The sequence below is a fragment of the Perna viridis genome, chromosome 6 (assembly GCF_037379345.1).
Source record: "Perna viridis isolate PV_CMFRI_1.1 ecotype Kerala chromosome 6, ASM3737934v1, whole genome shotgun sequence".
Classification (NCBI taxonomy): domain Eukaryota; kingdom Metazoa; phylum Mollusca; class Bivalvia; order Mytilida; family Mytilidae; genus Perna; species Perna viridis.
This window is the reverse complement of record NC_142450.1, coordinates 11,053,467-11,074,839: the sequence shown is the minus strand read 5'-3', so window position 1 is coordinate 11,074,839 and position 21,373 is coordinate 11,053,467. Positions and strand designations below refer to the sequence as shown.

The 21,373-nt window shown below is 33.6% G+C and overlaps 1 protein-coding gene across 2 annotated transcripts; it reads right to left on the bottom strand.

The window, feature by feature from the left end:
• Positions 1 to 341: 341 nt before the first annotated feature.
• On the bottom strand, positions 342 to 19,187 carry LOC148613638 (protein mono-ADP-ribosyltransferase PARP15-like). 2 transcript variants are annotated; one of them, XM_088587086.1, is made up of 12 exons: positions 19,054 to 19,187; positions 14,502 to 14,553; positions 12,759 to 12,853; positions 12,161 to 12,388; positions 11,688 to 11,909; positions 10,125 to 10,164; positions 8,386 to 8,474; positions 7,804 to 8,049; positions 5,351 to 5,581; positions 4,282 to 4,324; positions 2,220 to 2,789; positions 342 to 1,542 (listed from the first exon to the last, which is right to left on the bottom strand). In XM_088587086.1, the coding sequence occupies exons 2-12, from the start codon at positions 14,521 to 14,523 to the stop codon at positions 1,301 to 1,303; spliced, it is 2,028 nt and encodes a 675-aa protein (XP_088443212.1). In that variant the 5' UTR covers positions 14,524 to 14,553; positions 19,054 to 19,187; the 3' UTR covers positions 342 to 1,300. The 2 variants fall into 2 exon arrangements, with proteins under 2 accessions (XP_088443212.1, XP_088443213.1); XM_088587087.1 differs by lacking the exon at positions 11,688 to 11,909 and having other exon boundaries at positions 19,054 to 19,181.
• Between the last annotated feature and the right edge of the window lie 2,186 nt (positions 19,188 to 21,373).

Here is a 21,373-nt window from a genome sequence, read left to right as displayed (position 1 = left end):
AGAGGCGAGAATTTCCTAACTTGGGAGGGGCGCGAAAATGCGGCGGGGTTAATAGTTTACTAGGGAGTAATATCTAATTTTTTATGATTTCGCACACGCTGAGTATTAGAATTTTTCAGAGGCAAAGTGGATGTTGACAAAATCGAAAACATGTAATATGATTTGATAGAATTAAAATTTGGTCGTTAAGGATAATATTTTATCTTGTCAAAGCCCCAATTGTGTTCGTCACGATGCAATACGGACAATGTACACGTGTAAACTAAGCTGTCTGGTTTATTTGACGACATTAACCAAGTTGCTCACAATTTCAGCTGGTTCAGAAAACAAAAATATTCTTGTTTTGGTCTATAGTTTATTACACATGTTACAATAGCATTACCGTCATATAAAGTAACATGAAAAAAAAATATTAAGATGAATTGGATCCCCATTGGAAAGGGGAGAAAAAAATGAATTTAAAAGGCATTTATACAAAATAATCATAACAAACACTTACAAACATGTCGAACCATCATCCGAAACAGTAAATTCCTATCACAAAATGTATATTATTATAATAAGTTAAACTATCATATCTACGAAAACTACAAGCTCTGGCAAATAAAGACTACAAAAAACCAATGTAAGTAATACAACTCAAAGTCAGATCTTCTCATTCTGTATCAACATCTAAGTGCATCTCTACCACTCAATTTTCCAACTAAAACTGAATGACCTAAATTACAATTTAGCACCAAAATATGTTCCAACAAACTATATTAATTCATGTTATTAGACTCAATCCAAATTAACACCTATTTTCAATACATGAAAACTACGAGAAAAAACATTCTACATACATGAAGATGACATAATACTACACTACATCACCTTTCATGTAGATGTAGCAAACCACGTATCGCTATCATTCACGGCAAAAAAAACTTATGAAGCACAGGATTGAACAAAATGTGCTTAACAAGACGTGCAATTTATTTAATGAAAACAAATGGCTCCACAATATTCGTTTCGAACATTTTTTTTTAATTTGAAACAGGGCCCATGGTTATTTTCTGTATCGAAGTGGATGACTAAGAATAAATAAATGTATATTCTCAAAGTTCTCCAAAAAATCAACATGAACAGATTCCCTTTATTTTAAAGATTCTCGTTTTCTTATGTAAATCTCTTTCTTGCGATTTCAGTAAATTAAAAACCATCATTCATTAAAAAAACGAGTTTGTGATCTTTGATGAATAAAAATACTAGAAAATTTGTCATGTGCCTCCTATTGTCCATAGACACCCTCTTTTTAAGGTTACTTTTTTCTAAATGTAATGATGTATTCGGGATAGCATTTGCAACTTTCATAGACTACAAATTCTCGTTTGCTGAACTGAGCTGCCACAGAGTCATAACACTCTGAGTGTTCTGTGCATGTGTCTTCAAGGCATATTCTACATGGAGGGCGACAAAACTTCTTTGAAGTATTTACTATAAATATATCGCCAAGACAAACTCTCATCATAAACATCTTTCGGTCACCATTCAAATTCTTATCTATAAAAAAAACAAATATTGGATTGTAAATAGACTCTAGGTAGTACAGCTCTTTAAACTATAAAAAAAAGCCTCCAATCACACCATATACATGTATTGCCCCCATTCCCTCTTATAACCCCAGTGTCCTTTCCCAATCCTTATAGAAAAATATCCTCATTCCCTTGTTAATTTTCACTGTGATTTCTTTGGTATTATTTATTATGAACTACAAAATTGAAGTATTCTCTAGAAGAGTTTTATAGTCGTCATCATAAACTCGCAGATCGTTATGGTAAATGCATCCATCTGCACGATGGAAACTGATTTCAATTGTTTAACGTGTCGTAGTTTTCCTTTCCTCTTTCGTCTACTGTAACCCCGGACTTTTTATGAGCAACTCGGTGTTTCTAGAAACGCTGAGGACGCTTATCCTACTGGTGCACCTGGTCCTTGCTCCCAGTTTTTTTTGTTTTTGTTTTTTTTTGTGGAGTCCGAGTTGCTCATTTACTTTTGTTACTTTGTATTATTTTAGTTATTTAAAGTTCTTTGTTGTGTTTGTCTATTTTCCATGTCTGGTCTTTGTCTCTAAATTATATTCTTTTAATTTCCACCAGAATCTTGGGTTCCCTTGATTACTTTTTCAATTTAGTCTTTTAAAAATAAAAACGCATTTATTAAATCTCCGTTAATATTACTTGTGTAAGCAGCAGATTTGTCGGCAATTTCAGCTGTGTAAACTCCTGTACCAAGTAAACCAGACGATGCCAGTCTTCTATCAAGACCTTGTTGTATTATTACTTCAGCAGTATCTACTTTAGTGCCATGGAATAGATAAAACTCATTTATCTCGTTGGAGAGTTGATCAGTCATGTCTTTGTTCAAATATTGCATCGTACACGCAGTTCCGGTTGATAGTGAAACATTTTCCAATGTCGTGAAGATTTCACTCACAAATGCTTTCCTGAACATTCTCTGACATTCATGTATGTATTTCTCGTATAAAAGAATATTCTCTATTCTCTCAATTGAAATGACCCTAAAACCACTGCCTGTATTTTCAAACGCTTTAGTTATATATTGTTTTGTTGTCTCGTCAACATTAGTGACATGATATGGGGAACTTAGTGATGATGTGTTCCATTCCTTTACGGTTTTCTTATTGTGAAAGTGTGTCCAGTATGGTGGAGTTCGAGGGTCTTCGGTATATTTGTAAGAAAGGAATTCTTTCGTTCCTCGGTTTGGTATTGTACAAGCTATATCTGAGTCTAGAATTTAAAAAAAAAATGAAAACAAAGAGTAAATAAATCTGTTTTAGAATAACAAATCATAGTACTTGCACATGTCAAAATAATTTTAAAAGTTATTCTAGCAAAACGATAACCCATACTTCAAAGTATGCTTACAACACAAAAAAGTTTTTGTCAGGAAATGCATTGCATGACGTTCACAAAAGACATCATTTTGATGAGACAGTAAGAAATCATCAATATGCACAACGTTAATTAAATTTATTTGAAATAATTGAGTACTGTTAATGAAGCAGAGGCAATATGCGACGTTTTTTTTTCCGACGCAGTCGATATAGTTTTGTATTTTTACCCTTTGACATTAAAGCCGCTCTACTATGGAAACGCAAGGCACCAGATCGCAATTCTTTTTTCCGATTGGCCAAATACTGATCGATAGCTTAGCGGCGTTGAGAAAAAACTGTGTCGAAAATTGAAATTGCGTGCAATGTGTTATTTTCTTGAATGAAATGTAGAAAATTGTAAGTAAATAAAAAACATTTTATTGCGTCGGCTATCTTATTAAAGATAGTACTTGTTTCGATTAACCAGAAAAAGCTGTTTTTCTCGCTGTAACGTTAGACGTACATTGTACTTCCCTCAATAGGTTGTTTAAGAATGAATTCAAGGACGGGGTAGATTTGTTTTCATTTTAACATGGGTAATGTATTTATATACGATTATTTAACTCAGAGGAACAGCGAGGTGTTTAATGAGAATATAAATACCAAACCCAAGTTAAAATTATTATAAGTCTACCCCGGAAGGAAGGCGTATACAAAATAACGGCTGTTCCGTTTAACTTCTCCCGTATGGAAGTGGGATTAAGAAATTAACCACATATACAAGTAAACCATCTACGGAATAAGTATCAATATTAGTATCAGTATAATATTAGATAACCTCTCAACCGTTAAATCATCGCGTACACGTTTTAAATGAGTGTTTTGTCGCGAAGCGACAGCGAAAGAAAAGAGACAGTGCGCAGATGCTAAAGGTGGGGTTGTACCGACATATATACTGTTTGACGATATGAAGACGTCATATTAGAATATTGTTTATTGCTATCATTGTTATGTTATCAAGCTAACATTCAGTAAACAGCTTTGTCATACATCGATAAACGCCGGCGAAAAAAAAGCTTTCTTTAAAGGTCGATCGTGATGAGAGAATTGTTATTTTTATACTAAAATACTAAAAAAGACAAGAAATATCAAATGTCAAAGGAAGACGCATTCGAAGAGCCAATGGCAATCATGATGAAGAAAAAACGTTGTCCTCGTCCTATTGTCCTTTTACTATCATGGATAATTAATATCATTTTTGACCTATTGTCGACAGTCACATTTTCGATGTAAATTATATTGATGATGGAGGAAGAAGAAGAGTATGAATAGGATATATATATGATATATCCCAATATGACTTATTGTAATGTTAAGAAGTAACTGCTAAATTTATAATTACTTACTAGCATTAGTCGTGGTAGGAGATAGTAAGCAATCTATATAAGCCTACAAAACATGAATAATTCAGTCATCAATTTCAGGCATTATTTTTCTAGAATATTTATCTTAGAATACCATAGTACACTTTTTGTACATACTGAACCAATAAAGAACTATTATAATACACTTTTTCAACAACTAGAATAATGTAATTGAATGCTGTAAGTTCAACCGAGTACCTAAGGTACTATAAAATTTTGGAAATGCCTTCAAAGTATTTTTAGACCCTCTGGAGAAAAATTGGGCAGGACGTTCCCATGCCCTGTAATCCAACCAGGTGTGAAGGGGGCATTATTTCACTATTCATTTGCTGAAAAAAGAACATAAATTTAATTAAATCATGGCTTTACAACATTTTCATCATCACGTCAACTCAGAAGACCATGTTTACTTTATAAACCAAAAATCATTGAAATTAAAGCAAGTGTACAAATTAGCGGGAAAATGACAGCCATTTGGAAAATGGTCGCACAGAACAAATTTTCGTCATCACCATGTAACTTAGAATACCATGTTCCCGAAGTAACCAAAAATCATTAGAATCCGATCAACTGGTAAAAATGGCCGCCATTTTAAAATTTATAAAGTCGCCTAACAAAAAATTTCAATACTGCCAGTAAACTCAGAATAGCATGTCTATCTTATATGTACATTTTCGTAGCTTTCATCTTTCATTCTTCTTTATTGTTTACGGTACAAAGTATGACTCAAATAAAAGCGCCGTGAATTAAAATCCGGCCCCACGAAAATACAACAAATTTATCATTGTATTTATTTACATTTAGAAGAATACAAAATTAAACTTGATTCATGGAAAGTATGATTTATGTTCTATGTAACTAAGAACACGTTTCTTCCTTTCTTCTACGTTTATACACTTGCTTATACAATGTATATACGAGTTCGAGTTAGTGGGGGTTATTCTCTAATTAAATGTTTATTACTGAACAGACCGACCAGTCAGTTCGAGTGTTCGAGAAATCCAAGTTCGAGCGAGTGAAGTTCGACTAAACATGCAAATAAGAAACTTGCCTTTTTTATAGCCCGCCGTTTTCTATCTCCATCAAACACAATAATTCTAATTTCACGAAGACAGCTGTTAGGATTTATCTTCAGAAAATCTGTAATAGCATTTATCATGGTATAAGCAGAAAGATCAACTGGGAATTTGAGATAACCACTTCCAAATGCCGGTATCGCTATTGTCCTGATAGACATCTTGGTTGCTTCTTCTAAGCATGCCTTAACGAAGTTGTATAGGATCTGAAAGCAAAACAGAGAACTGTAACATTAAATTGTTTGCAATTAAGTAGCACTCCAGCTACTAATCATGCAAAATGTGGATTCGTGGGTGAAAAAGCCTACATTTTTTTTTATTTTTGATATTTTGTTTAAACAGCCATAGTGAACAAAAATTAACATTCGGTTTCTCATATAACCCGTGTTCTCAGGAGTTAAAAATTATATTATATATACACTGTAGATTTCAAAATTAATGGAGATAACTCTATAAATGACATTCAAGTATAATAGAATCTATTGGATTTTCAATGTTGATTATCTCCTAAAAGTAGGCAGATTAGAATGAATTATTACACATTTCATAATAAATACCCATAAAACAATTTAACCTAATTTAAAAAAAATAAAAATATGTAGCCTTTTTATCGGTGTATCATGTTTTTTTTTCAGATTTCGCATGATTATTACAAAGACAGCTACTTAATTATGAGCATAACTCAATAAACCTATGGGCAATTTTTCTTTAGGCACAATAATCTATTTTGTTGGTACATTGTACTAAGACGTTATTAAAGGTAGAACATACCTAATATTTCTAGTAGATTGATTTTCTCCTATTTTTTTTCCTCTTTCGTCAACCCCGGACTTGACATTTTATAAGCAATTAACTCCGCGGGTGTTCCTAGAAAAGCAGAGGACGCTTACCCTACCGGCGCACCTGGTCCATGCTCCCAGTTTTTTGAGTCCGAGTTGCTCATTTACTTTTGTTACTTTGTATGTTTTATTTCTGTTGTTTTATATTCTTTATTGTGTATGTCTGTTTTCCATGTCTCGTCTTCGTCTCTGGATTGCATTCTTTTGATATCCGCTAGAATTGTGGCTCCATTGATTACTCTCTCAAAGATTACCTTAAATGAACATACTTAAGAATTTTAAAGCAAAAAGACATTAATAGGTTAACGAACTTGATTTTGTCATAATTGAGCCTTAAAAACGCATTTTTAACATTTTATTTGGATTTTGTAGGGATTTTTCTCTATTTTGCAAAATATCAAAAGAATGTTACACAAACATAGAATTTCTTATAAATTCATAGAAAGCATAATTAACCGACATTCTTTCATATTTCAAAAAGAAAATTAGGGTTCACCGAACTCTCCTTCTTGAAACATCAAAGAACTCAAATTCCCATTACATTTCTATGGAACATTTTCTCGCCAATTATCTCCCCCCTAAAAAGGTCTTTTGTTATTATCCTAAACACTGTATTTGGTCAAAAATTCTTTTAGAATCATCTAAAAATAAAAATTGTTATTTTTCATCATTGAAACCCTGTTAGCTAATTGAAAACATATATGTCTGTATGATTTTGCAAGATGACAGAAAAGAGTGCTCCGTATATTTTGTATTTTCTACCTTAACGTCGATTGGTCCGCAGTCCGTAATTCAATTCAACGCTTTGATTAAGGCGGTAGACCTTGGGTAAGGGACGCAACTCTTACAAATCATTAGAACGTTCATATTCAGCAATTTACATCAATCTCATGTGAGCATCAAAGTAACTTCAACAGATTTCATTCGGTTTCAAATGAAAGCTTGATAGGCTTTGGAGCAATTGAATATGAAACAAACATATCACTGATATTAAGAGTTATGCCCCTTACCCTACATGTAGGTCTACCCCCTTAAGTAAGTAATCTTAATCTTAACTGGAAGTGATCAGAAATTAAATGATAATAATTGTTTAAACTTACTTACCAAGTTATATAATATAACCAGAAGCAGATACAGAATTTGAGTTTAATTGAGGGGGGGGGGGGGTAAATGGAATTAAATGCCGTGCAAGCAAGGCAAAAAATATTATGGCGTGAAACTTGTGGTGAAATTTTTTTTTCTTACCAATTTAGGGGGGGGGCATACGCCCGGTGCGCCAGTCCTTGGATCCATGCCTGATAACGCACTTTGAGTCAATTTACGCTTCATGAATTTCGAAATACTAATTGTAAAAAATATTTGACTCATTCATTAAGTGATTTATCCCATTTGGGTGCTAGTTAAGCCATGTTTAAGGTGTGCCAGTTATACACTGTATGTTAGATTGACTAGGATTAGGACTAGGACCAGGACCAGGACCAGGACCTGCAAACAATGAGACCTTAAATTATATTTAAAATGATTTAGTGATCCCTAACTAAGAAAGGTACATGCCTATCCTATTATCAAATAGTTATAAGTTTACAAACCTGTTCAGGAAGATAGCCATTTTCCTTTTTTGCATAAAAAGGTGTAAGACACCCATACAAAATTTTCTGACATTTCAGCAAGTGACCCCTCAAAACGGCCAATTCTCCTGTTCTAATTCCATTTTGATATTTGCTGTCAATTTCTGCTTGTAGTTCACTTCCAGCATGCTTGTCAAGAGTTTTTGCAATTCCCGAACGGGTTCCTAGTTTCATATTATGAGGCCCACAACACAAAATCACTTCAACCTATTAAAAATCATATATATATAACATTTTTTCTTTATTTTTCCTACTGTTCAAGCCATCAACTAAAACCATTGATACCTATCATGTATAAAACTAATTAAAATACTAAAAAGTACATATTGAACTATTTAAGCATTTACAAATTATAAAAGTTATGCTTGTAACTGTTTTCAAGAAGTTTAAAAACCAACACATTTATATAGATGTGAGTAAAAGGCCTTATCCATTTTGAGCATTTATTAGTACGAATTGCATTTAGTAGTTCTTCAAAAAATTTGCATATTTGCAGTAAAATAAAAATTATATATCATTTACAATTTTTATTAGGGAACCTACCTCTTCTGTGACAATAGATCCGTTAGTTACAAGAATATCTGTTTGTCCAATTCTGTTGCGTGTATTCGGAGAATCAGTTTCAGGCAGTTCTAACATATACAAAATGCTATAGTGATGAATGGTATTTAATTCAGTTAAAATTCTTATAGTTTAACTTCTAATCGATTCCAGTCAAATTATTAGTTTTTAGTTATTTGAATCGCGGACTATAGACCAATCGACACAGACGTTAATGATGTCACGGTAGAAAGTTAGTCTATACAAAATTACATACAAAGGTACATGTATCTTGAGTTTAACTAATCTAATGAATGACAGTCCAAATACTAATAATTGACTGGCATTTTGTTTTTGGTTTATATACTAAATGAAAAAAGAAATTTTGCATCACCGGTTAAATTCAATAGTACCTACTTAACAAAACTTCAAATGCGCATAGAAACTAATTGATTGCAGATATTCGCTTGCATTTTTACACGATGCCAAGGTAATGGTTTACATTATTTTTCGACAAAAGAAACTCCTATCTACCAAATATTCTAGTGCAAGCAAAGGAGGCTTGTGAGATATAATTCAATTTTGTGAGACAAAATTCAATTCTGTGTCACAAAATTCAATTCTGTGAGACAAAATTTGTGCCAAAAAGCAGAATCCTTTGGATATGCAAATGAATTCAAAATGCGCAGCATCATGTACACGTGTATTACAAACTTAAAGCATTCACTGCAGTACAGTGGATAAGGTACGAATGTGCACGGTTATAATAAAGCAATAGGTGAAAGAAATATTGGATACCTTAATTGTATAACCCACTGTGTCACTTAATCTTGAATCTAAAGATAGATCATTTGAGCGTTTGTAAACAAAAGGGAAACGGAAGTTAGACACGTACTATGTCGGTTTTTCATCTCACCCGACCTGTTCCACTCAACCGAATTCGTGTGTCTTACAGCAATAGAATCGGAATGAAATAGGGAATCTATCTGTATCAGGTAACAAATCGTGAGGGATAGTGGAACAAAATAATCCTTCGCCGAATTTGACAGAATAACAAATTTCACCGCACAACACATTTCTAATATGATTTTCTTGGCTGGTCTGACATTTCATTTCTTTTCCAGCAAAATTTGGGACATATACATTTTAAATACAAATTATCTTGTCAAATTTTAACAAATTTGGTTGCGATTAACAGGTCGGGCAAGGCATTTTATAATTGAGTTGAAAGATGTCAGGAAATGATCACGTGATTCACCTGGAGAAATCCCAATAAATCGAAAGTAGAAAAATCGCGTATTTTAAAAGCTGTTTTATCAAACAAATCTCATAGAAAACGTATAGTAGCAATTTTAGTTACTTTAGAATAGTTCTACTGTAGGGTGCAATTTAATTTCATTTAATACCGCCTTAACCTTGCGTTGCTCGAAGTAATCGGAAACCAGCGGTTACTCTATCCAATGAGCAACCTTCTTACAAAATCGTAAGGAGAGAATTCATTTGCATATTCAAAGGAATCTGTAAATTAATTTGCATACAAAATTTACTTTTGTGACAAAATTCAATTTTGTGCCACATAATTGACTTGTGACACAAAATTGAAAAATTGTAGTATGTTATAAATTTTGTTAATCTGAAGTCATTTTTGTTAAACAAAATTCACTTTTGTCTGTACAAAATTGAATTTTGAGTACAAAACCACAAGAGTCCCATTCGGCGCCCCGTAATAATTAACCACTAACCTTTACTGGACGCTCTCCTCTTTGCTTCATCCAGAAATTCCTAAAAAAAAATTACTATACACTAAAACATACTCTTGCCGAAAACGATGTCAGGGAACTAACCATTTCATGGGGCTATAATTTGTAAAATAAAAAGACAGGACAGACCGTAAGAAAAACATATAAAAGCATCCAAAGGATCTATGCTTTTCTTCACTTTCTGTATGTATTGAAAAATATTTTGAAAAAGGAAGGACATGTATTTACTCAAAATAAAAAATACAGGATAGTAATTTTCACCCAAGCCCCCCCTCCCCCCGGCCTTTCTACAAAAAAAAAATAAATGCTTCCTGAACAAGCGTACGTTTTGATGGAAATCAAATGCTAACATGGCATTACTGTACATAATACAACTAACATATATGTACATTTATAGTCATTGAATGTATTTAAGAAAAAATATAGTTTAAGAAACATTTTCCATATACAATGTAGAATTGTCAAAACGTACCAATTGTTACTAATTATAAAAGTAGAGTTGCTATGACGCGATATGTGTTGCATTACGGCTTTACGTACTGATGAAGAGCTGAGGTTACTATTATTAATATTAATATAGTAGTAATAAGTGTTTTTCCATAATGGGTCAGTTATTTGTCCAAGGTCTGAATAATGTCCCAAGGAAGACTGTAATTGTCCAAGCCAACGCCGAGTACAAGTGTCTATAATGCTGTTAATAGAATATTAAATCTTTGACCTAATGGACCTCGTACAAATAAACTTCTGGAAGAGTAATCAAGGGAACCAAGGTTATAGCGGTAATCAAAAGAATGTAATCCAGGGACAAAGACCAGACATGGAAAATAGACATACACAACAAAGAACATACAGTAACTATAATCATACATACAAAGTAACAAAAGCAAATGAGCAACTAGGACTCCACTATAAAATGGGAGCATGGACCAGGCGCACGGGTAGGGTAAGCGTCCTCTGCTTTTCTAGAAACACCCGCCGACGAATCCTGCAATCGGACTACATTTCAATTCTGTTATTAAATTTAGGATAACAAAACAAATACCCCCCTTGTATAGTAAAAAGTCTTTTCATGATGATGCGGCCCCATAGACAAGAATATTTGCAATTATTTTAATTGATTATTATTAATAAAATGGCACTGCCTCCTAAAACAGATCTAAATTAATACAGTAAAAACCACCAAAATATATTCCAGCCTTTTTTGGTGGAATGTCACCTGTTGGCGCAATTTCAGAAAGGTACATAAACTTACAATTATGAATTATTATGATTTAGAAATCGAAAGTCTACGAACAAAGAAAACGCCCAACACGACTTGTCCTTATTCGACCGCATTTTGCTTGCAGTTGTATTAAAATGTGTCGGTGTAAAACTTTGTTGAACATGTGTGCAAAGCAACTTAAATTTAAAACAAAGGAAAAAAACATAACAATAATTATCTGAACCCGCATGCACATTTCTATCATTATGATTAAATTCGCAAAAAAATGAGGATTGAATGTTCGTTTTTAAGTACATTGTATATAATAAAGTCAACTTTCCCACCTTTAAGGTTTCTTTATTGTCTTTGTATACCACAAAATTGATGAATTTAATTGAAGAATTTGGACTCCTCTTCGAAAAAGTTTCTACTGCATTGAACATTGTTTGCACTACTGTTTTAGTTGGATATTTCAAGAATCCCGTTCCAAGTGCAGGAAAGGATAAAGATGTCCTTTTGTCTCCAGAAGCTTTTTCCAAACAATTTTTTACTATTTTATCCAACTCCTAAAATACAATACGAAATCACTCTATTATATCCATTTTTCAAAAAACCTTTGACCTTCTGGAACTGGAATAGCTAAAGGTGCTTTCCGGTCCTTGGATTTTAGTGTCTCTGAATTGTCCTGCGGTTTTGATGTTTCGCTATTTTAGCCGATATTTAAAATTGAGATAAACTTACAACTTAAATTTAACTTCAATCTTTTCTGATATAAGACTCTAATAATTGAAAACGTTAAAAACTACTCTAAATGTACCTTTTCATCTCCATCTTGTCTGTAAGTTGGTAAAGTAACGTGGTATATAACCTTACATTGCAGTTTTCCTGGTCCAGTAACCGCCACATCCGCAGATGTAATACCAGATTTATACTTCTGTTTGCATTCCAACTGGATACTGTCTCCGGCAACCTCCAACAAAGCTTTCGATGCTCTACCCTTGGAAAGGGTCAAATCTGGTACAGCACTGTTAATAACGACATCTGTCTGTAAAAGTATGAATACTGAAAAAATAAAAGCATGCAAAAGGCATAATATTTATCTATTGAGTTTTATTTTCTCTACTTAGCTTTTGGAGAATAGACAAAAACAAAGTTAAAAACAACAACAACAACATCGACAAGCAAACAAAAAATAATTAAACAACAATTCAAGTGACTACATGTATTTATATTTTTTATAGCGCGTCTACTTGTCATGAAGATGTTTAAGTAATTTTTTAACATCGGCAGTTGAGATTTCCCGCCATTTAATGTTTTTCAAGTATTGTATGTACAGACTTCGTGAGAAAACCAAAAAATTATTCTGTTCACGATTTTCAATAATTTTCCACTCATATACACTTATTTTAACATACCGACTGTACTGCGATATCATCACAAAGAACATATATTTTAATACTGCCGACTTTTACAAAACGCCCTCTTTTTGATAGTTTGTGTTGTAAACTACCTGAAAAAATAAAAAGTTAGAAAACTAAAAGTAAATCTCACGTAAGGATACCCCCGCCCCACACTCTAGTGACCATTTAGTCAAATGACGCTTCAGTTTAAAATCGAATTCGACAATATGTCGCACATACATGTACGGGGCGCCGAATGGGATTTGATCTTTTTGTAATCATTTACAAAATTGAATTCAAATTCCGTCATAACAAAATATTTTTTTCGCACAAAACTATGTTTTGCAGACTTGTTTCATGATCACTCCAATTTTGTGAGACGAAAGTCTATTTTGTGTCACAAAAGTCAGTTTTGTATCACAAATTTCAATTTTGTGAGACATAAGTCAATTTTGTATGCAAATTATTTTACAGAATCGTTTGGATACGCCAATCAGTAAACAAAAGTAAAGTTGGTGATACAAATATGAATTTTGTCATGATAAAAGTAACTTTTGTCCACTGACAGATTACTTTGTGTGACAAAATTAAAATTTGTAGTATGTTATGAATTTTGCTAATCTGAACTCATTTTGGTTACTTTTTTGTCAGTACAAAATTGAATTTAGAGTACAAAACCACAAGAGTCCCATTCGGCGCCCCGTAGCACATTAATTGTATCCATATAAAATTTTGTAAAAAATATCAAGTTGCTATGATAAATAAACTGTTGATCACAAAACTGTTTACAAAAATGTGGAGTGATGAACAGACGAAAGGACGGACAAAAGGACAGATTGATTGATTGATTGTTAGGGTTAAACACCCGAGCAACAATATTTCAGCCATGTTTAGGCGATAAACATTATGTTAAAATGAATATGAAATGATGATGAAATGAAAAATGGGATGAGGCACAAGGGTAATCGGTCGCAAATTTTCATTGCCACAAGAAATTTGTAGGGATGGGTAGGGTTGGGCAATTTAGCCGCCTGTGGCGGAGCGCAAAGGTTCCTACTCCTATCGAATACCACAGCAGGTTCTTTAACGTGCGAGGAACGTGGCATCTTTCCCAACACGGTGCACCACCATGGTTTGCGGTAACGGTAGGTTTTCCGTATTATAGCCTGACAACCCAAGCATGTACACGTAACACGCCAGGGGTTCCTCCTACCACCACCTAGGACACACAACCTAGTTGCTCTGATGGCAAAGCGCCCTCGCCCCGGCCAGGCTTCTGAGCACTATTAAGTCGCCTTTTACGAAAGGCTTTGCGCTGCTGACCGGGCAACAACACTGGTTCCCGATCGCATTATTCAGTATGTTACACATAAACAAATATAAGTTAACCCTCGTGAGAGTGTATTGCTAGTAGCTGATACATGGAATGAAGTCCCGGGAACCAGGACACCATTAACACTATATACCTCCTACAATTGTGACCACTCTGACGAAAGCATGAGGAAAATAAAGTCAATGAGTGGGATTTAAACGTCATGCAAAATCCTGTTTTTCCCGTGTCCCTGCAAACAGAATGAATCTTGCGCAGAACACAATATACGCTGAGATAAGTGCATGTATCTGGTAGATGCTATTACCGACATTTTTTATATAACTTGAGCTAAAAATTTACCAAATTTTAAAATGAAATTTTATAAAATCTTTATTTCTCAAGTTAACACCCAAAATACGTAGCATGTCTTTATTGTGTAGGTATACCTGATTTCTCTTTTGATGCCATCAGAAGTGTCTATTTACATGGGCTTATGAACTGAAAATAGAAATATATATTTAATGAATCTTACCAAAGTTTATGACATTTTTTTCGTCCAAAACCTTTAAGATATCAAATGTCAGTCGCTGCAAGAATCAGGCAGTGGGTGAAACATGGTATTAAAAATTAACCATTTTAAAAGTTTGATTTGACTGTTTCCACCTTTAGAATTAAGACAAGATTTTCAATAATATATATTAGTTTGGTAAATTGAGTTAAATTTACATTGACTTACACCGAAAATGAACATTTTTCACATTCTATTGAAAAATGTTTGAGCAAATCCAGTGTGGCAGAGGTCAAATAGGGAAATCACCCTTGGGTGAAATTATATTGAAAGGTCGGTAGGTTTTTGACATGCATGTTTCTGATTTCTCCCAATTTGCTTGATTCTTACAAAAACGAAAAAATCCCAAACGCAGGTTTTATTGTCATTGTTTTTATAGCACAGGTGTTGGTAAATTTACGGTTATTTCCTAGGAAAAAACCATTTTTGTTCACTCTAATAAATTGTTCCATTCAATCACTGCTGAATGGAACAACTGATAGGTCTAATTTTACTAGATTGGGTTTTTTTTAACCTCAGTGCGTATCGTCTAAATGTGGTTATCGTGAATCTGATTCCGCCTCAGATTCTGAATACTAGATTGATCAAAATTCAAGCTTACACAAACATATAAAGGCTGTAAATACTTAATGGTGACAAAAAGAGTGCCTTGTATACATTTGAGGTTCCTGACAGAACGTTTTGGTACGAAAAGCAAAAAATGAGACAAATTTCGCTTTTACACTTTTCAAGAGTGATTGAGAAAAAGGATACACTTTTTAATCTGTAGGCTAGCAATCGATGCTCATACCGCTAAGCAGGTTAACTGAACGGTCATTCATATTAGTAATAGTAATTTAATATAAATAATAAGGAAAATGAATATGGCAAATATGTCAACGAGACAACAACCACATCGGGATGAAAAATATCAGTTTAAGTCTACCCAAGGGTTTTCTCAGAAAATGACCGTAAATTAACCAACACCGGCGATGAAAACGTAAAATCTGCTTTAGGGTTTAGGCACGGTGGATATTGACAACATAAAGGTTTATGGGTTTTGCATTTGAGTATAATTGTTTTATTCCTTATTGTTTGTTTGATTTTCTTTCAAATTAAGGTCAATCTAAGAGAAAGACTATCGCTTTATCTTAATATTGAAATCAAGCATACCACAAGTAGTGCTTGATTTCAAGATTTAAATAAAGTTATTCACTAGATCAAAGATTGTTTATCATATATCAATTAAACACAAATTATATTGCTGAGGCTGAAAGTCATCAATACATCATGAAAAGAACTGACATTCATGAAAGATGGACTACTATCTCCAAAACAGAGGCCCTTGTATCTCCTACGTCAAACAAACACCGTACAGGGACGAAGGAGCTACAAACCTCTGTTTCGTAGATTAGGGGTACCATTGTATTCATACTTAAAGAACACGTGTGATAAAGAGGTAATTCCTCCTCTATTCATAACATTGCAATATATTTGTCATTCCAAATTAAATGGTGTCATTTATTTGTTTGGAAAAAGAGAATTACACAGTGTTTTAAAGGTTTGTAAACTTCATAGAAATTTTTACACGCACAGGAAGACAAACATTCACGGAATTTTAACATATATAAATAATTCTATAACAATAAAGTTGAAAAAGGATAGCACTTTCCGTATATCCATTATACACTTCTTTTCGTGCATTATAAAGCCAGGACATCGTTGCTTCTAGCAGATAATTCGACTGTCTTTGTGGATATAAACCACTAAAATCCTCAAAAATATTTCGTAACACAGTGTTAGCCAATCATCTGCACGATATGAGTGACGCTGACCATCAGCGGAATGTTCCAATACTTGGTTTAATTTTCGTTTTCGTACAAATATATACACTCAATACTGTTAGACCCTGTTTGCACTCATACATGTATGTGGTATTTGTAATACATGACGGACTGAGGGGTTTCTTAACGCCCTTGGCTATCATTTGGGGTCTCTCACAGACGGAGAAAAGCATCGAGCGTTAACACAGTCCCCGGGCATAGTCATACCCGTGAATGTGGGTCATGGTGTATTCGGGGAAATTAGTTGTGACCACGTTTATTCATTAAATTCATTAAATGCATTATCACGTGATTTAATGTCGATCCGTAACCTAGTGATCCAATTTGTCATCTGCACGCTAAACACTTTCTAGTGCATGTAAGACAGATAGGTAACTTATTGGAGCATGCAAGTCAATTGACCAGAACTCTCCAAGGCCGAAAAAATAATGTTATGTTTCCGATCACCATTCTAAAATTTTGTAGGGTCGGTAGGTGGGGATTTATTTTTATTTAATTTTTTAAATGAAATAAGTCATGGTGACACCAAACTCAGAATACTCAATGAAAACCAAATATGCAGAGACTAAACATGCAATAGACTTAGTCCACGGCCTAATCCCTTTTGGAATTCGGCTCTTGAGATATTCTTTGTTTTCGTGGTCACCGTGGTGTTCAAAACAAAAAATATCTCTAATGCCGAATCCCGAAAGGGATTATCCACGACCAAAAGCACTCAAATATGTTCAAATTTGCTCTTCGGACAATACCAATCAGCGTCCATACTTGCCCTCGGGCAATACCAGTCCGTGTCCACACTTGTTTAATTAATAAAATCCTGGCGCAAATACAGGTACCTGTCATGAATTTGGAAAAAAAACCTTCAAATGTCTAATTTTATGAAGTGCAAATTAGCAAGAGATATTGTACTTGGAAATTCCAAACTTTGATTAATCACTGCTGTGTTGTAAAATAAGTGATAAGCCTTCCGTTATTCAAATTTTAATCATGGGGATTTTCAATTAAATATTCCTGTTCTGAACTACATGTACTTTACATATGCATAATGGTTTTAATCTTCATCTAACCTCAATAGTCATTAGATTCTTATCTAATTTGTAAACATACTGTGTATATATAAAGAAATACTGAAGTAACACATATGAGGAAATTCGTTGACGAAAAAGAACACAACCAGGAACATAAAAAACAACAGGCAAAAACCTTACAAAACACAAAATCAAAATACCAGCATGGATGGATAATAACGAGTATTGCTGTAAAAGAACTTGTATAGCTTCTAAGATTTTGATAGATTCATTTAGCTTTAACTTTAATAACATGTGTTTTGTCATAAGTTGAAGGTCTTCTTTGACTCAGTGCGTCAGTGCTTTGATACATGAGCGATATGACTATGTGATCAGTGCTCGAAGATAAAGTGTAAACCTGTTATTTATCATATTTAAAAGATTAACTGCTCCGTAACGTATTGATTAAATATACAAAAAAAACGCCGTCAATCTTTTAATGTCAGGTACATGTATTGTATAGTATTGTGATTCAGAGTATGGTTGCATTTTAAAAGATTTAAATATTATCTTGAACAGTTCACACGATCTTGCAGTGCAATATTTATGATCTATTCTGCAAGGAATATCATTCCCCAATATGAGTTGCATATCCATAGTAATGGACATTTAAGACAGCCTTGATTGTTTGTATATTATTGATACAACTTCATTTAATAATGGACAAATCTCACTTCCATTTTTCCCACACAGCTATAAATTATAAAATGGCTAAATGTTCATCTACATAAATTTATCTTATACATAAATGTATTATCTACAAAGATGTCACAAAAAATTGACCGATCGCCAATTTGTAATTGACAATAGCCCATTTCATTATCTTTTAGTTTTGAGTGCTTCTTATATACATTTTTTTATTAAGATCGTTATATGTATGTGGTTGAAATGCTATCGATAAGTGGCTACTTCTTAATACAGAAAACCGAAATTTGCAATATTTCATATTACTATAATACAAATTTCGGAACGCCTCGGTTCTTTTCCGAATATTGCGTGGTCGTTTTTACCGTATTTTCTTTTGAACAAACAAAAAAAATAATTTATTACTAAATACATGTAATAAAACTTTATTCTTGTGGTAAGCAACTTTCTTACCTCAGAGAACAAATAAGCAATTTTAACATCGAGACTTAACATTTTATCATAATTATTATACACATGTAGCTATAATAGTTTTATCCATCATAAATATACTTTATAAAGACGTGTTTTGTTAAAAGATAACACAACAAATGACCCCAACCCATACTGTATGTATATGTACTGATACCGGGCAATATTCGCAGTGGCAGATCTAGTCGAATCGGTCCCCACATTGCTTGAAAAATAGTTACTTTTTTACAAAAGTTACCAAAAAATAGCGTGACACCCTTTTCCTCGAACCCCTTTCCAAAATCTCTGTCTGGATCTGCCTTATAAACCTGTCGCTAAATGACCCGGGAAGTAGCCAAAAAGTCATGTAGTGCAGATATTTCAACCACAATGTCAATGAAGTACATTAACAGGACAAAAATGTATTGATTTAAGAAATACATACCTAAAAGTCTTTCGAGGATGCCTTACCACAGACGTAAAGATATTTACTTTCGTTGCCATCCGTTTGTAATAATTTCATGACGAGGGTATGAGGAAGTATACGATCTGTTATTACCCATGATAGTTATTTATAATCCACAATAAACCATAGCTATTTTAAGATATTTCTAACAACATATTTTTAGCTTTTCACATCTGTTAAATGGGGACATTTAAAATTCAATATTTGAACATTTTACTCATTCTTTTTTTAATTTTTAAACTAAAAACTATAAATGACTGTAATAAGAAGAGTAAGGAAATACAATTTAAGTTTCCATCGTACAATGTACGTGTTTAACAGTGTATGGGTGCAGCGTGAGAATTTGAGACACCCTTAGACATGTCTATCAAGCTAAACACTTCCTATATATACTTTTGTCCTATCATGTCCGATTTTTGCCGTCGTCCATACGTGACCGATGTCGCTTTTCACATTTGACACAATATTGCTCATTGGACGCCCGTCTGTCTCATTTGTAAAGCTTGCGACACGTATTGGACGACATTTGGACCCAGCCTACATTAACAAATATACTCATTTGATAATTCGAAAATAAACCCTTAAGGGGACGCGCGTTCTTGAATTTGAAAAGGTGGGAGTGGAAGAACTTTAAAATGAATATTTCGACTCAGGCTTTTTTAAAACAACCATTTTTTCCTGAAGATGAGAGAAAAATATTTTGAATCTTTCTATTCACTTTGATCTGAAGATAACATATATGCGGTTGTATGAAATCAAATAATTTGATTCGAAACAGAATGGGCGTGTGTGTAGGAGTGGGGGGAGGTTATGACAAATCTCCCAATACCAATTTGATGCAAAAACATGTAAAAAAAATTGTTTACAGCAGAAAAAAAATTGTACACAGAAACATATTTTTTTTTCATTAAAATCCTAGTTTCGGACATGCAGCAGCATCACATTAATACATTATCAGCTTGACGACACTTTGACATAGCCTACGGTCCTAGATAAACTTTGACACAGCATTTGGCTAGACGGTACATTGACTATTGCGCTATGTACCTACGTACGGTGCTAGACGATACATTGACTATTGCGCTATGTACCTACGTACGGTGCTAGACGATACATTAGCTATGATGGAACTAGAAGTAACATTGACCTGGTACACTGATACAGCAAACAGTGCTAGACAGCAAATTGACACAATTGGCAGAGCGCCGAGCCCCTGGCTAGGTTTCTGAGCACTATTTAGTCGCCTTATACGACAAGCCTAGCGCTGCTGCAGGCCTATTCTTTTGACACCCGGACCTGCACGGGTTACAATTGGACAGAGGATGTCATTACAATAATGTTCATACCAAATACAAAGCAAATCTTTAACATGCTATACATGAATGCTACAAGCCATTTTACAGTGTAAAAGCTACTCATTATGCACGAACCATTTCCTTATGGTGGGGACGGGGGGGGGGGGGGCCTGGGATTTGCTAAATTTTTTTTCAGACCAAAATAAAATTGGAATTTTTTTTTACACTTTCAGCAAATATTTTTTTTTTTTTTTTTTTTTTTTTTTTTGAGAAACTAATCTATTTTTTTTATTTATTTGTTTTTTAATTTCCTGAAATGTATGCTTTTTGATCTCTGCAAGAGCAATATCCCAGCGTATGCTTATAGGAAAAATGCATATTATACAGCACATGTTTCAAGGTGATATTTTATTACGGTAATACAAAACATAATTTTGTCTATAGCCTTGTCTTGGTTTTGGTGAGCATAGTTTCTGTAGGCCAGTTCCTGCACTATGGTACTCCCTTAGACCATCATAGAGATACCAAGATCCTTGAATTTTCATGTCGCAATTAAAATGTCCGTATGCTATCGCAAGCAAGGAATATCTGAAATATACATACTCAAACATCTTTTTGCATTATTTTTGTCTTGTTTAAGAGAATATCAGGTTTGAACAGTGACAATAAATGATCCCTAGAGATATTCAGCGTCAATAGTAATAGTACTATAATGTAAATTACACCATAATATATGTATACATGAATGAGTATAAAATGATGTTAATAAAACATAGATAAAAGCTACGTGACAATCATCTTAGCTAAACTTAACTATTTAATATAATAAAGCTGAACATATAATTCAAAATGTTCTGTATAATAATGTATGGCATCAGTTTTTTTTCTTTTTTAGGCATTCTTGTGTTCTGTACATTAAAACAATCATAACATTTTGCTTACCTTTCTCCTGCTACTCTGACACTTTCCGGCATGACCGTCCAAGGAGCATTACTTATTTCAAT